Source organism: Dasypus novemcinctus, chromosome 3, assembly GCF_030445035.2.
Source record: "Dasypus novemcinctus isolate mDasNov1 chromosome 3, mDasNov1.1.hap2, whole genome shotgun sequence".
Classification (NCBI taxonomy): Eukaryota; Metazoa; Chordata; class Mammalia; order Cingulata; family Dasypodidae; genus Dasypus; species Dasypus novemcinctus.
The window spans coordinates 176,135,454-176,150,479 of NC_080675.1; the positions used below are offsets into that span (position 1 = coordinate 176,135,454).

General features: G+C 58.5%; 1 protein-coding gene across 1 annotated transcript in view; it reads right to left on the bottom strand.

Moving 5' to 3' along the window:
• CEMIP (cell migration inducing hyaluronidase 1) overlaps positions 1–15,026 on the bottom strand; it is a 154,464-nt gene that overhangs the window by 61,251 nt on the left and 78,187 nt on the right. The window contains exons 2-4 of the mRNA XM_023585264.3: positions 5,014–5,116; positions 1,090–1,236; positions 464–602 (exon numbers count right to left, since the gene is read on the bottom strand). Coding sequence (XP_023441032.2) covers positions 464–602; positions 1,090–1,236; positions 5,014–5,107 — 380 coding nt within the window. The 5' untranslated portion in view covers positions 5,108–5,116. The remainder of the gene's footprint in view (positions 1–463; positions 603–1,089; positions 1,237–5,013; positions 5,117–15,026) is intronic.

Here is a 15,026-nt window from a genome sequence, read left to right on the forward strand (position 1 = left end):
CACTTCCTTCCAAAGTATTTTGTATTTCCGCCCCTGTCAGATATGGAATTCCCTGGACAGGGAGCGCAGGCCTTGCGTGTTCTCAGCTAACACTTCTTAGAGCTCTCAACGGCTTGAAGAGGGAACAGGACCAGGGGCAGATACTGCCTGGGCTGTTTCTCTATCTTGTCCATCACAACCTATTTAACACTTCCAGAGCCTGACTCACGACACGCTTGGGCGGTGGCTGCGAGGCTGGCAGGGACTTCTGTAACATAAGTACAGCGCAGCGGCCACAAGAAATAAGATGCCCCGTGGACCTCGGTCAGCCCATCCAAATCACCGTGCCTGCCTTGCTCATGATTACGGTCTGCCAGTACATCATGAGGATTCCCGCCTTGCCATTTGCTCCCTCTCTCCCTTGGAGAGCCTCCTGCGTGTCGGATCCAGAGCGGCACTTGACCCACGGAAGCCGCCTACCCACCTTCCATACAAAACGATCCTGAAGTTGCCCTGAAAAGGGCAGAGGGCACTCCCGGCGTGCAGCTCTCCTCCGTTGTCGATCAGAATGTGCCGGGTGTGCAAAACGATTGGCTCTCCGTGGTCTTTAACGATCAGCTGTCCTGAAGAAGTAGGCAGGGGGCGAGGTGCAGAACTTGAGGATCGAGGACAAGGAGAGCGGAGCCAATGACAACCCCCGGAACCCACCCCCTTCCATCCAGGCAGGCAGGAAGGCGCATCTTTTGAACATGTCTGTGCTTGGTGTGCTTATAAGTAATCGCTCTGCTCTCTGCCTCTCTGTGGGTAAACCATGCCCCACGGCTTTACTGCCATCCCCACATGCACTGCGTTCAATGACTAAGCCCCTGAAAGATGGCTCAGAGCACCACAAGTTTTCCTCTCTGATTGCTTCTTCCACTAAGATCGGACCTCAGACAGACCCTTCCTAAGGGCTCAGCACCGGTGGTCACCCCAAACTACCAGATGCTCTGACACTGGCCCACAGCCCGTGACCTCGGTCCTGTCCATCTGGAGTTATGGCAACCTGCAGGCCGTGTGCTGGGCCCCGGGGCGGTGCAGGGGCAGGAGGGGGCGAGCAGGCCGGCTTACCTCCCTCCGTGATGTGGATGGAGTGGACGGTGCCGGAAGAGGTGAGCAGCAGCCTCCTGCCCTGGCCGATGTGAACGTGGTGGTCTCGGTCGTGGCCTGGCTCCCAGGGCTGCAGCTCAGGGCTCTGGTCGGGGCACTCAGCCGCCCCTGTCAAGCGTCGAGAGAGGTCACTGCTCCCGTCCCCAGCCTCCCCAAGCAAGGACTGCCACAGACCACAAGGGGTCTGTCCTCCTCCTTCTCAGCCCCTGCCTCCTCTCTACCAGAGCTAGAAGCCGGGCCTTGGAGAGCAGGAGACAAGCCCCACCCCGACACAGAGACAGGAGCCCCGGGGCCCCAACCCATCTCTTTCGTTAGTTCTTCATGTAACTGTGGACAAACCCTTTCCCTTTTCTGGGTTCAGGTTCCACTTTTCTAAAAGGAAGGGTAGACCAGATGACTCCCCAGGATGTTCCAGGGTCTAAAGTGATATAATGATTTCCCAGGTTGTTTTGATTCCAAGCCCCTCTATTCTCTGGAAATCAGCATTGGAAACGTGAGCAACACCTTCCCCCTTCTGCATGAGAATTTGGCCTTTGGCTGAATTTCCAGCTCTCTTGCCATGGAAACGACGCTACCAAGTACCGTTGCTTGTAACAAATCACTGGTGAACGGCATCTAAAGTGGGAGGAGCTGTACACCACTGTGAGTGGTGCCGGTGCAGGCATCCTGTGGGCTCCTTGAGAGCAGTGACTCTCGTCATTGGGCGTTCCCCTCGCAGGAATCCCGGAGGGTGTGCCTTGGGGTTTTTAGAAGAGGAGCTGACTCCAGGGGGGCACGAGGCTTCTGAGGGGGTGGGGCGGTTCTGACGCCTGTCCCATGAGAGTCTTGTTTCCTCGCACCTGAGCTGTCACCCGGGAAACTGGCGTGTCGCTTCTGGATGGCTGCGTGGGCTACCGCAGGACCATCCTCGTGGGAGAGAAACACCCGAGGCTGCCCTGACCACGGGCAGCGCTTCCCAGCCTGCATCCCCCAAGGTGAGCCCGATGCCCATGTGGTCTAGGGCAGCCTGGTGAGTCTGCATGTCTCCTTGAGCCTAAAAAGACCCCGTGGTGGGCACTGCGGGGGCACTTCTCCCCTGACCCGCTGTCCTGTGGCTGACGAGGCTCTAACCTGGCAGCCTGCCCTGGAGGCGTGGCCACAGAGGGACAGTCTTAGAGACTGCGGCGTCTCCTTGAGTGACAAGGAAAAATCCAGAGGGAAGGAGGTGGGAAGAGGCAATGGGCAAAGCACAATGAGAACGGCTTGACTCAGAGAACAGGCCCCAACGCCTCCCTTTTTTTTTTTGTCACTAGGAAGTTGTAAAGTATGAAAGAGTAGATTTCAAAATAACCTGCAGGGGGGAGTGGAGAGGTGAGGCGGTGAGGGCAAGCGCCGGGCAGGGAGTGTTCCCCCAGCGACGACCCTGGGGAGGTGCCGGGAGGGACGGAAGCCCCGGGGAGGGGAGCCTGAGAGAGGCCACTGCGTCACGCAGATGCCGTGAACAGTCCCCGCCGCGGGACCCCGGGGGAATCTGGCATCATGAAATTGCTGGCTTGTCAGAGCTGAATGCTACCTCCGGGGTAGGAGTGCCTGTCCCACATTTACACGCCTCAAGGAGAGCTGGAAAGGAATTGCCTTTGTCTTGACTCAGCTGGACCTGCGGTGGAGCCCTGGACCCACGCAGTGCCTGGGCAGGGATGGCCCTTCCTTCAGCCGCGCCCGGCGGGGGGCACGCGGGCACGTGGGCCGGTGCCCGCCCTCTCCTCCCCAGCCCACCACCTCTCCTGTCTGCTCCATCTGCCTCGCCCTCAGGCCGAACGTAGGCTCGGGATCGCCTTCGTTTAAGAAGGAAAACATTTTTTGGAGTTTTACCAAGGCAGCTCTTCCAGTTGTCGTCAACCCCGAGGGCTCGAGGAGTGCAATAAGATGAAAAAAATGGGGGGCCTGCTCATCGGTGGGCTTCTCATTTTAGTGTAACAGCCGCGTCGCCAGCAGGCTGCCCAGACGGGCTGGCGGGTGGGCTCCCTGCTTTGGCCCTCAGCTGTCAAGGGTGGTGGTCGCTGAGGGGCTTCTGAGGGCCATTGTCCATCTTTGGGTTTGTCTCCACTTGGGTCAAGGGCTTGGCTGGATTTTTGCAGAGAGAACCAGAGGCCTTGGGCTGCCCTCCAATGAGCCCTGCACTTGGAAATGCCAGTTTTCAAGGAGGGGGACTCCAGCCAAAGTGGGAGTACATGGGGTCCCCCGGCGAGCCCAGTGGTCAGGCAAGCAGCACAAGCATGCTGGGAAGGAGCTGTGCTAACGACATGGGGGAAAGCCTCTGGGCTCACCGGCCCGCCTTTCCCAGGCCAGCCCTCACTGCCTTGCCCTCTCCACTTGCGCCAGTTGCGTCAGACTTTGCATCTGAATTTGGAGGTGTCGGTCTGACCCTGCAGGCTCTCCAAAATCGGGCGCACACGTCCCAGCTCTCTGCCGGCTCTGACCCCCGGTGCGGCCTCAGGTCGTTCACGGAGCTGGAAACGTTGCTCTTGGGGAAGATCATTTGTCAGAGGATTGCACTTGTACAAATCAGTGAGGGCTGGACGTGGTCAGTGCCTTCACAGCCACGGTGGCCACTAGTGCTCTCCCAGGAGGGCCACACCAAGGAGGTCGCCTGGAGGCCCCACCTTCCGGGTGACAGCCCCCCACCCCAGGCCCAGCCTCCTCGCCAAGTGGTTTGTAGCCAAAGGGCCAGAGGGAGATCCGGGCTGTGGGAACAAATACCAGGGAAATCACCTGATCCCCCTCCCACTCTAAAACAGAAACCCAAACCCTGAGGCAGGCGCACCCCTTTCTGTTTATTTGTTGAATAAATGACTCAGATAATATTATCAATTACTGCAGTGAAAGTTAAAAAATATTGATTGCTTTTCATGTCCCCTAAGGATCAGAAAGTTTCTACAAGTCACCTTGAAGGAATTTCACTAGGTGGTTACAGACTATAGATTTTAATTACTTCCTTCATTCAGTGGGTTGAGAAAACAAAAGATACAATGTCAGGCTCTTCATTCTTATTGTACAAAAGCATCAAACTCAAATAATAGCAGGTTTTGTTTCTTTTTTTTAACAAAAGAGAAACCAATGGTGATAGTAATCTCCTGTTCAAAATTTAGAAATTGTCCCTGTTTCTCACTCTCTACCCCAGCTTTGATTTATTTCATTGCTCTTTCCGATAGCCCAAGGAAATCTTGCCTTATGCTTCGGGACATTAATTCAAAACCACTCAAAGAAAAGGTCGAAGATATTAAGGTCAGAAAAACAGCCTCACATTTCACATAAGAGCCGTGCAGGTTACAAAGCGCTTTAACATCTCATGATGCCAAAATGAGAAGGGACCACTGAGGTCAAGGTGGCCAAGAGGTGACCAGCTGGCTCTCCAAATAAGTATGTTGTTTTTTTTCCTGGCCCCAGGCGGTTTTCACATGTTGGAGTAGTTGCCAAAGTTTAAACCCTGAGGAACATTACATACAAATCTTGATTCCCAGCTCCTCCTAAAAATTCAGCAGAGCCTGCGACAAGGGGGCCCCCGTGCCCACGTGGCAGCGGTTGGCCGGAACTGAGAGGGGGCCAGCCACGCAGCCCAGCTGAGCACAGCCCCACAGGGTCAGCGCCACCGTTCCTGTTTCGTGCCCGGCCCTCTTAGACGCTGAGTTTGTAACCCTTCATTCCAGGCCAACCGCTTCACACTGTGAATGAAGACACTGAAGCCCAGGTAGAGACTTGCCCGGGACCAGCCAGGGAGCTGCCAGGGCCCGCCCCCGCCCCTCGCCCTGCCCCGCGGCCCCTCGCCCTGCCCCGCGGCCCGGCTTCGGCCAGGGCCGTGCCCTTCCACGCTGAGTGCGGCAGTGCCCCTGCCCCGTGGCGGCTCACCTGTGGACGCGGCCCCAGGGCAGCAGGCCAGGGCAAGCCAGCCGAGTGCCAGCAGCGCCTTGAAGCAGACTTCCCGCTTCCTCGCGGCCTCCATCACGTGCTCCTGAAATGGAAACACCCCGGGGTCAGGCGGGCGGGCTGGGGTCAGGGTCAGGGGCGGCAGGTGCAGGACGGCGGGGCCCCGGCACACAGAGGCCGGAGGCCCGGTGGAGTTCTCTCCAGCGGCCGCGCTCAGTCACGTGACTCAGGGCTGGGCAGATTGGGGCACGCAGGCCCTGCCATCTGTGTCCTACGCTCAGAGACCGGGGACGCACAGAACCTCACTGGGCAAGCCTACAGAACAAAGCTTTCTTCTTAAGTCAAGAAGCAGAGAGGGAGAAAAAGAGTCCCTCTGAGCAGAAGCTGGCAAGCAGGTGCCTCAGCTTGCTGTGTGCCCTCAGCCGATTGGTTTGCCCTCTCTGGGCACCAGTTTCCTAATCTGTACAATGAGCATGTGGCCTGGATGATTTCTAACCTTCCCTGCACAATTAATGGGTCGATGCTTCTAAGACCAGCCTTAAGTAATGATACAGAAATTCTAACTATGGATGCCCTGCATGTCATAAACCCTCTTCATACTGTATGTCCAAGAGGAAGCTGAGGCAGAGACAGCTGACTGTCCCCCCAGGGCCCCGTCCCCCTCCTTCCTCATTAACAGAACCCCCCATTTTTATCTGGGCACATGGCCTCCCAGAAATCAGACCGCATTTGCCATTCCCCCTTGGTTAGTTATGGCCTTGGAATTAAGTTTTGGCCAAGTATGTGAGAAGTATTCCAGGAAATGTCCTGAAGGGAAGGCAGGTGGTTTTCTACTCTCCTTTTTCTTTTCTGCCGGCTGGAGTGTGGATATGATGGCTGGATCTTCAGCAGCTATGTTGGCCCTGAATACCTTTGGATTTATGAGTGAGAAAATTAAACTTCTATTTTATTAAAGCCACTTCTTTTTTTCTTTTCCTCATACAGGAGGTGAATATGGGAATCTATCAAGACAAACCTCAAAACAGGGACTTTAAAAAAGATGCAACATTTCCCTTTCGAAACACAATGCACATGGAGAAACATCTTTGTGTTCAAATCCTATGTGGCGCACACACAGCTCGGTCTGGGACTTGGGAGAGGCCAGGTCCGGTTTCTATGCCCATCTCCCCAAGCCTCCCCTGCGTATGATGGCAGTTGTGCCCAGAAACAAACAGCTATTCACCCACATCGAGCAAGGGGCTCAAATCTTTCTCAGCCATCCCCGGCTCCTCCCTTCAAGCCAGTTCAGTGACTAATCTGATCACCCCTGACCTCTCGGCTCAGAGGATGCCGTGTGCGTGACCTTGGCGAGATGCGGCAGCTGCAAGGGGTCTGAAAGGCGCCCTGGCCCCTTTGCCTGGCATCTCCGAGGCACAGGTGTGCTGGGGCCAGGGAGGAAGCCGTGTGCCCCGAGCCAGTGCTGCAGTGTCCTCCAGCAGGCACCCTGCCCGATGCCAAGAACAAGAGCGCCCTTTCTGGTTGCTTCCAGGGGCCGCTGCCACCGCGCCACAGCACGTGGGCATGCTCCTTCCCATGGCCCCGGAAGCATGTTCATGCGCTTAGCAACAGAAAGGAGGGGGACCCAGGACCGGGGAAAGCTGGAGTGCAGCTCTCAAGTCCTCATGGGTTTAGCAAAACCCCAGGCAGGGGGAGCTGCTGTGACTCCATCAGTTGGACTCCCATCTGCCATAGGGGAGGCCCTGGGTTCGCGTCCCGGGGCCTCCTTGTGCAGGCAAAGCGGTCCCGTGTGTGGCGGAGAGCTGGCAAGATGACGCAACACAAGGGAGACAAGCAGATACGGGAAAAAATGCACAGAGAATGGACACAGAGAAGAGACAGCAAAAGAAAAGGACCAAGCCACAAGGGGGGCAGAATAAATAAATAAGTAAATCTTTAAAAACAAATAAATAAAGTTTACCAACAAAAAATACCAAAAAAAAAAACCAAACAAACAAACCGAAGGCAGGTGGCCTCTGGGGTCAAGAGGCCCCAGCTCGCCCTGAGGCTCCTCTGAAAGGAAATCGTCCTCTGGGTCTACCTTAGCTTGGGCCCGAGGGCCCCGAGAGGCTGCAAGCCCCTGCCCTGCACCAGCCTGCCCAGCGCCCCTCATCAGCCACTTCTGGGGCCCAGCGGGGAGGCTGGTGACAGGGACTTTCAGGTTCTGACACCTTCTGCTATCACAGATAATTCCAAAGACAAAAACAAACGCAGAAGCGGACACCACTTTCCGGAAGGACGGGAAAGCCCTTCCCCTCGTGGAGACTCAGGCTCCAGCCCCCTCTTCCTAACCCCAGAGATCTGCGGCCACCCAGCCGCGTCTGAGCCAAGGGAGGCCGAGAGCCTTCCCGCCCGGGGCGGGGAGCCCCCGTTTCTGCGTGGGCGTCCACGCTCCGCCCACGAGCCGTCTCCTGAGCACGGAGCACCCGAAGCATTCTGCAGAAGCAGCCCCCACGTCCTTCTCGGATTTCACTTGGGAATTCTCCACCGAGGGAGGACAGCTTTCTCCACTGGCCATTAAGAAGCTTCTGGCAACGGGACGTGGGATTCGGATTCTCGGGCTGGCAGGACACGGTCTTGAAATGGTTCCCAGCAGCTGAAGGCCACAGGCGGGCTGACCGGGGGGAAGGCTCCACGGGAAGCCGTCAGCCGGGGCTGGCTGGACCTTGCCCTCGCGGGGAAGGAGGGTGGCCCTGAGGTCAGTCACGGTGGCCCGAGTCCGGCCTCTTCCTTGGCAGGTGCGGCGAGCCCCTTGGGCAGAGCCCGTGTGGAAGGAGAACACAGGCCTCTTCCCAGAAGGCCAGCCCTGCGGGATGTCCCCCAAGTCTCCAGGGTAACAGGCTAAAGTCTTCCAGAAGTTCGGCGTTTCTCGAGTCCAGTTCATATCTGCTGGGCCTCACGGGCCGCCTCTGCCCCTCTCGCAGCCATCCAGGGCCCCGGGTCCTCGGCCTTCCTTCCCAGGGACCCCGGCCAGAGCGGCCTTGGCATTGGGCCTTGACACCTGCAGAATGAGGTAGAGGAAGACGGCATTAGAAGAGCTCAGAGAAGCCCAGACCCTCGCCCGACCTCCCTAGAGCGCCAGGACCCACAGGGGGGCACGGCCACGGCCGCCAGCCCACGGGGCTGCCTGGAGGGGCTGCAGGGCCATGGCTCTCTTTAGGGACTGTCCGAAGAAAGGGAGGAAGAGGGAGGGAGAGGAACCGGCGCAAGCCCTGCGGAGGAAGTGAGATGGGACTTCCGAGGGTGGTCCGGGGGGCAGACCCCTCCCGTCCTGGACAAGCGCGGCCCAGGCCCAGCTCGGCGGCAGGCAGGGCAGGCCGCAGCCCAGGGCGCAGGCTCAGGAGTCGTGAGGGGGGCCGGACCCCAGCCGGCGGCCCACGTTGAGTAAACACCCGTGTCCCCGGGCCTCGCGGTTTTCATCTGTCCAACTGGCATGATACGCCCTAATTCCAGGGTCACTGGGAAGCTCAGGCGAGACGCCATACGTTAGAGCTGCGTGCTGAGCCGACGCGGGGCCAGTAGTGGACAAGACATGGGGCGGCTGGTGTCCCGGACTCGCAGGAGCCTGGGTGAAAGGGCCAGGGCAGGGGCGCGGGTGTAGCTCAGTGGCCAAGCACCCACTTTGTGAGGACGAGGCCCTGGGTTCAATCCCCGGGGCCTCCTAAAAAAATAAACTAAAGAGCCAGGGAAAGGAAATCCAGAACCCGGTTGGAATTCCAGCTCCCTCCCACGAACGTCATGCAGAGGCCACATCGTTCACCTCTGTGCCCCAGCCTTCTCATTTGCAAATGGGGAAGATAGCGCCCCAGTAACCAGCGGTTATTCTGAGTGTCAAGAGAGAAAGGAGAGCTCTAAGAGCCAGCTCACATGTCCCAGGCCTCCGCGTGGGTCCCGCGGGAGGTGCATAGGTGACTCAAGTGTGAATCCTCCCTCCACCCCCCCCCACGCAGCTTCCTGGCAGGTGCAGAGCGAGGCACAGGTAACCACACACCACAAGGCAAGCTGCGCACCGCCTCCCGGGCAAAGGAAGACGAGAGGGAAACCCTGTCCACCTGTGACACTCCAGAAGTTCACACCTTGCCTCACCTAGCAGAGCTCCGGGCCGATAACCTGGTTTGCGCCGAGGGACCCGGCACTTCCCATAAGGGGACACGGGCATATATGCTGTCCCTCTGTCTCCCTTGAAGAGCGAGAGGCTTTGGGACCAGTCCCCCCAGTGAGCTCTCGGGGACACAGTTCGACTTCCTCTTCCACGCCGCTGACCGGTTATGCGTCCGTGAGTAAATGACCTCATCTCCCTGCAGCCCGGGGACACCTCGTCGTCAGCGACAGTGACACTGATCAAAGCAGAGGCTGCCCGAGCCGGCCCTTGCCAGGTTCCAGGCCCTGCTCATACGGACGAATATTCTCTCATAGCAGCCCTTGGAGGCAGGTCCTGTTAGGGTCCCTAGCTTACAGGTGGGGAAACTGAGGCACAAAGACTACAAGTAACTTGCCCCCGTCGCCCAGCTGCTAGCGGCGATGTCCAATGCTTGGTCCCATCTCTGGAAATTGTGTCTCTATTCCAAAAGGTGAAATAATTTGCACTTGAACCCCAGGCTCTCCAAGTGGAGGCGCTGGTAGGAATAGGAGAGCTCATACAGCCAGCGCTCCAGCCTTTACTAAACCTGGATCTCCAGGGGGTGCATTAAAACAGGCTCTGCACCGAGGCTTTGGGGTGGGGCCCAAGGACCCCCGAGGTTGCAGGGCTGGTAGGCGGCCAGGGGGCTGCGGGCGCAGGCTCTGTAAGATGGGCGCATGACCTCCCGCCTCCCACCCCGGCTCACTGCCCCTTGTGGACAGAGGTCCTGCAGTCAAGCTGGAGGAGGCTGGGGGAAGGTGGGCTAGAAGCCCCCCAGCTCCGGCCGTCGGGGAAGCCTGCTCGCCTCCAGTTCAGTTACGCCCTACATTTCCCGGCCGGGGGACCCTGAGTCTGTGCAGGGTCCTGGAGGGCCCGGGGAGGCTGGAGGAGGCTGGCCCCTGCGCAGGATCAGCTTCCATCCCTTCCTGGATAAGAGCCCGCGCCTCAGCGGTCAACCGCAGTGGCCACCGGAACCAGGGAAACAGGCAAGCAGAGCCCAGGGCGGAAGGCTCTTTTGACTGACTGGAGCAGAGACCCCTCTCTGGCATTCCCAGCAGAGCCCCCTGCCTCTCTCCTGCCTCGGGTAGTGGCCGGCGCCGCCCCTTCCCCAGGCCCAGCAAGCCCCTTGCACAGAAATGCATCCCTCCCGCCACCAGGCATGGCTGCCCCGGAGACAGGAAGGAGAGGGCCAGCCCAGCACCCTTCGGGATTCCAGGTACACTCAGGAAGAGGGCCCACCCTGGGAACCCCTGGCAGCCCTTCCCCAGCCCGTCCTCCGAGAGGCTGTCCACCGGACAGTCTTTTGATAGGATGGATGGGAGTGGGTGCCAGGGACAGGAGGCCCTGCCCGCCGCCCCAGAGGGCAGCGCTTAGTCCAGCTTTGCTTCTGCAGCCCGAGCACAACCTGGCTGGGATGCGTACGGGCTCCCCTGCTCCTTCCTTTTGAAAACACCTCTCCCCAGACCCTTCTCATTGCTGCAAAAGCCAAAACCCCCAGGCACATTCCGAAGCCAAGGAAACGATGGTTAAATCCTACAGCCTAAGCTACTTGCGGTTCAGTGCCAGGATCTCAGGATGTAGGAGCTGGCAGCAGTGTGAGCCGTTAGCCAGCCAGGTCACGCCGGTGCACACCAAGCACCTTGTTTTTAAATCGCGGCGTCTGATGCAGCAGCGCTGGGTGGGGCGGGGCTTGCGTTTCTGACAAGCTCCCAGGTGATGCTGACGCGGGCGGTCTGTGGTCCACGCTTTGAGCAACAAGAGTGTTCGCAATCCCACCCTCCCTATTTTGTAGACGAGCCAGCTGAGGCCCTCAGAACAGAAGAGAGAGGCTCACATTGACCAGGAGCAGGTGAAACGGACGCTCGAACCAGTATCTGAAAAGAAAGTGGCTGTCGCGCACAAGGAGGGCCCTGCCAATCAGGGGCGCCCCCACATAGGGGTGTCCCATGCGCTAGGAGAGCCACCCCACGCAAAAAAGTGCAGCCTGCCCAGGAGTGGTGCCGCACACATGGAGAGCTGACGCAGCAAGATGATGCAATGAAGAAGAGATACAGTTTTCCAGTGCCACAGATAACACAAGTGGACGCAGAAGAACACACAGCAAATGGATGGAGAGAAGACAACGGGGGAGGGAGGGAGAAATAAATAAAATAAATCTTTAAAAAAATTTTTAAAAAAAGGCAAGTGGCTGTCTGGGTCCATTCTTGCCCCCAATTATGAGACACATGTCACCTTCCCTGCTACTTGCCCTGCTTGGAAGGAAGGTGGAGAGAAGGCTGGCCTTGGTTTCCTTTGAGGCAGCACGTTAAGTCACGTTGGTAGTAAATATCTCTCAGGTAATTACACATTCCCAGCATCTTAATTATCTTCTACAAACAAAACCCCTCCTTTGATACGGGAAATTCCTACTAGGGAACCACCCGCAGAGCCAGCGTGGACAGACGCCGCCCCTCCCTTGTGACAACCAAAACTCCGCATCAGGGGTTCCCCGAACACCGCCCAGTCCTGCTCTGCTGTCGGGTCACCCACCCAGCAGCTCCCGGGCTGGCCGAAGCCTCCCGTGGCCGCAGCGGGAGCAGGTGGCCGGGAAGACCCGCCGCCCACCTGTAGACGGGACACACGTGTTCTCAGGATGCAGGAAACTGCGCTGGGGCTGCGGGCGCAGGAGGACACGGTTCTGTCCTCGAGGATTCTCTCCTCCCGGGTCCTGATCCCGCAGCGGAATCACAGTCGTGAGCACGACCTTCCCAGCGGGCCGGGGTCTCCCAAGGACGCGTCCCCTCAACTACTCGCTTGGGGCTAAACACAAGAGAAAATAATTTAGCCACATTTATATTCTAAATGTCCTGGTTTTTGTTGAGAACTCGGCTGTCCAACACAGCAGGCATGAGTCACATGGGGCTGTGTCAAGTAAATTCGATCAAAATTAAATTTAAAATCACATTCCTCAGTCATGCTAGCTACACCTCCAGGGATCAAAGGCCACACGTGGCCAGGGGCTGCCGCCCCGGGCAGCACGGCTTTACAGCACCCCTGTAGACACTGCTCTTGGACAGTGCTCGGCGTGGATTAGAAGATCCACACTGGAGCTCCCAGTCAGTTCAGAGCGGTGGCTCCTCGACCGGCAGGTTCAGCGGCTCCTGTTAGAAGTTCAGGTTCTCAGTCCCCACTCAGGGGCCCATTTCTGCTCTTTGGCTTGTTCATTGGGTTATTCCCTCTGATTTAGGGAAAGTAGAGTCCCAAAGCGGTGGGGGAGAGACAAGAAAGAAGGGCGTTCTCTACTCAGCCCGGTGTTGAATGAGCGCTCTTCCGGGGATTGATTCCACAATGGAGACAACACACGCCAGGGACAGGGTCTAAGAAGGCAGAGGGGTCCTTGATGCCTTACTGCCACGCCAACCTCTTACAGGCCCCATGCGTGCCTACGTGTGCTCTGCTGCTTCCTCCTCAACATACGTGCTCTTTCCCTCCACGGCCACCCCGCCCGCTGCCACGCCCAGCCTTTTGCAATTGTAGTAATTTAAGTTTCCGTTTTTACCTCCCCTGGCCCTAAGGTCTGTATCAATTGCTTTTTCCTGCACCTGTAGCTTTTTGCTCGACTTTTCATTGATCGTTTTCATTCCACCTTTGGTGTTTCTTGAATGTTGTCCACCTCGAGGTGCAAACTCCTGGAGGGCAGGGGCCGTGTAAACACGTTTCTTCCCTCCATGCCCTTAGCTCAGGAGCTTGGCACACATTGGCCAGGCAACACCTGACACGTCAGTGAGGGAATAGAGTGGACAAACGCTTGCCGAACGAACAAACAGCTGGGGCATTTGCCCGCCCTGCAATTCTGGGCTCTCGAAACACCCAGGTTGGCATATTTAAAGAGAAATTGGGAACATTTAAATAAAGGGATGCTTTTTCAAAATCATGACTCTCTTTTTTTGGTCTTTTAAGCATTACCTACAATTGAAAAGAAAAAGCACATCTTGGGAAGCAGATTTGGCCCAACGGATAGAGCATCCGCCTACCACATGGGAGGTCCGCGGTTCAAACCCTGGGCCTCCTTGACCCGTGTGGAGCTGGCCCACGCGCAGTGCTGATGCGCGCAAGGAGTGCCCTGCCACGCAGGGGTGTCCCCCGCGTAGGGGAGCCCCATGCGCAAGGAGTGCGCCCCGTAAGGAGAGCCGCCCAGCACGAAAGAAAGTGCAGCCTGCCCAGGAATGGTGCCGCACACACGGAGAGCTGACATAGCAAGATGACGCAACCAAAAGAAACACAGATTCCCGTGCCGCTGACAAGAATACAAGGGGACACAGAAGAACACACAGCAAAATGGACACAGAGAGCAGACAACTGGGGGGGATGGGAGGAAGAGGAGAGAAATAAGTAAAAAATTAATTAATTTTTAAAAAAGCACATCCTCCCCCTGAAGGTGGTTGTATCCCCCACTAGGAAGCGGTGGGGGGAGTCACAGAGATGCCCACCCCCCTGACTGACCCCGTCCAGAGGCGAGCTGCGGCGGGCGGCTCTGCGAGGAGGGCTGCCTCCCCCACCGCCCCAAGGCTCACTTACCCGCAGAGGCCCAGGCCCTGTGCAGACCCTCTTCCCACGCAGGTATTTCCGGGACTCCCCCTGGAGTCTGGACTCTGCCTGGGAACCGTCCACTCTGCTGCGGTTTTCAAGGAAAGTGCCCTGGGGTCCCTCTGCCACGGCCCTGCTGCCACGCCAGCCATGCCAGCCACGCCAGCCAGCTGACCCCGCAGCCTGTCGTGGGGAAAGCCTGCTGCGTGCGCACAGGGCAGCGCCTTCCCGTCTTGCCCGCGGAGAGAGGGTGAGCCCTGGGCCCCACACGGTCCCGCAGCCGGGTGACCCGGGCCCCGTGCTGGACGGGTTAAGGCAGAGGCGCCCTCGGCATGCACAGCCAGGCCACGCGCGCGCTTGGGTTGCCCTGTGGCCCACGCCTGCCCGCCCCGCTGGCCCTCCAGCTCCAATGCTGGGCATGAGAGAGACAGGCGGCTTCTCCCCTGATGGCGATGTCCCTGCCGGGAGCCTCAGCGTCCTTCCCAGGTCGTCGGTAAGTGTGTCTGACCCAGAGAGCGGCTCTAAGTTCCACCAGCCCCCGTGGGCTCCTCGGTCTCCTTATAAACCAGAGGATGCAAGGAGGTATTTGGGGACAGGAGCTGCCCCCTGACTCCCAAGACAGGCTGGACCTGGCTCCCAGCCCAGGCATCCTCCACAGAAAATGCAGCAGCTGCTGGGCTCCCCTGGGGCGGGGAAGCCTGGTGGGTAGAGCCCAGGGGGCCGGCAGCTACGGGGCTTCTGTTCCCAGCACCCTGCCCCGGGCAACTGCAGGTGCCAGCCTCCAGCCCCCCGGGGCTCCCCCGAGCCAGCAGCCAAAAGGCCTGACACTGCCAAGAGCAGCCGATCAGGGCCCAGGGACTTGCGAGGCTAAGCGTCTCCTGAGACTGAGTCAGGACTTCCAGGTGGGTCTCCGTCTACCCACTGTCCAGCTGGCAGCGCACTCCTCAGGGCACCGCTAAACCCTCCATCGTGGGGTTTTTCACCTGCGCACATGAGCATCAGAGTTGGCGCAACTTTCTCCTGGCCCGAAGTTGCCCCAAGAGTGTCCGCTTGTTTTTTGAGGTCCAGGGGAGACCTCTGCAAAATGCTCCCTGGCCCTGCCTTCCCCTCCCACCCGAGACCTGCTTGCTCCCCGCCAGGGTTATTTTGAGGGTCCCTGCGAGGACCCTCCCGTCGGCGGAGTTCAAGGACCCCAAACGGCTATACCCCAAGAGGACGAGGTCGGCCCGAGCGAGCGAGCAAGGCGCGGGGGGCGCGCGTGCCCGGGACGGCC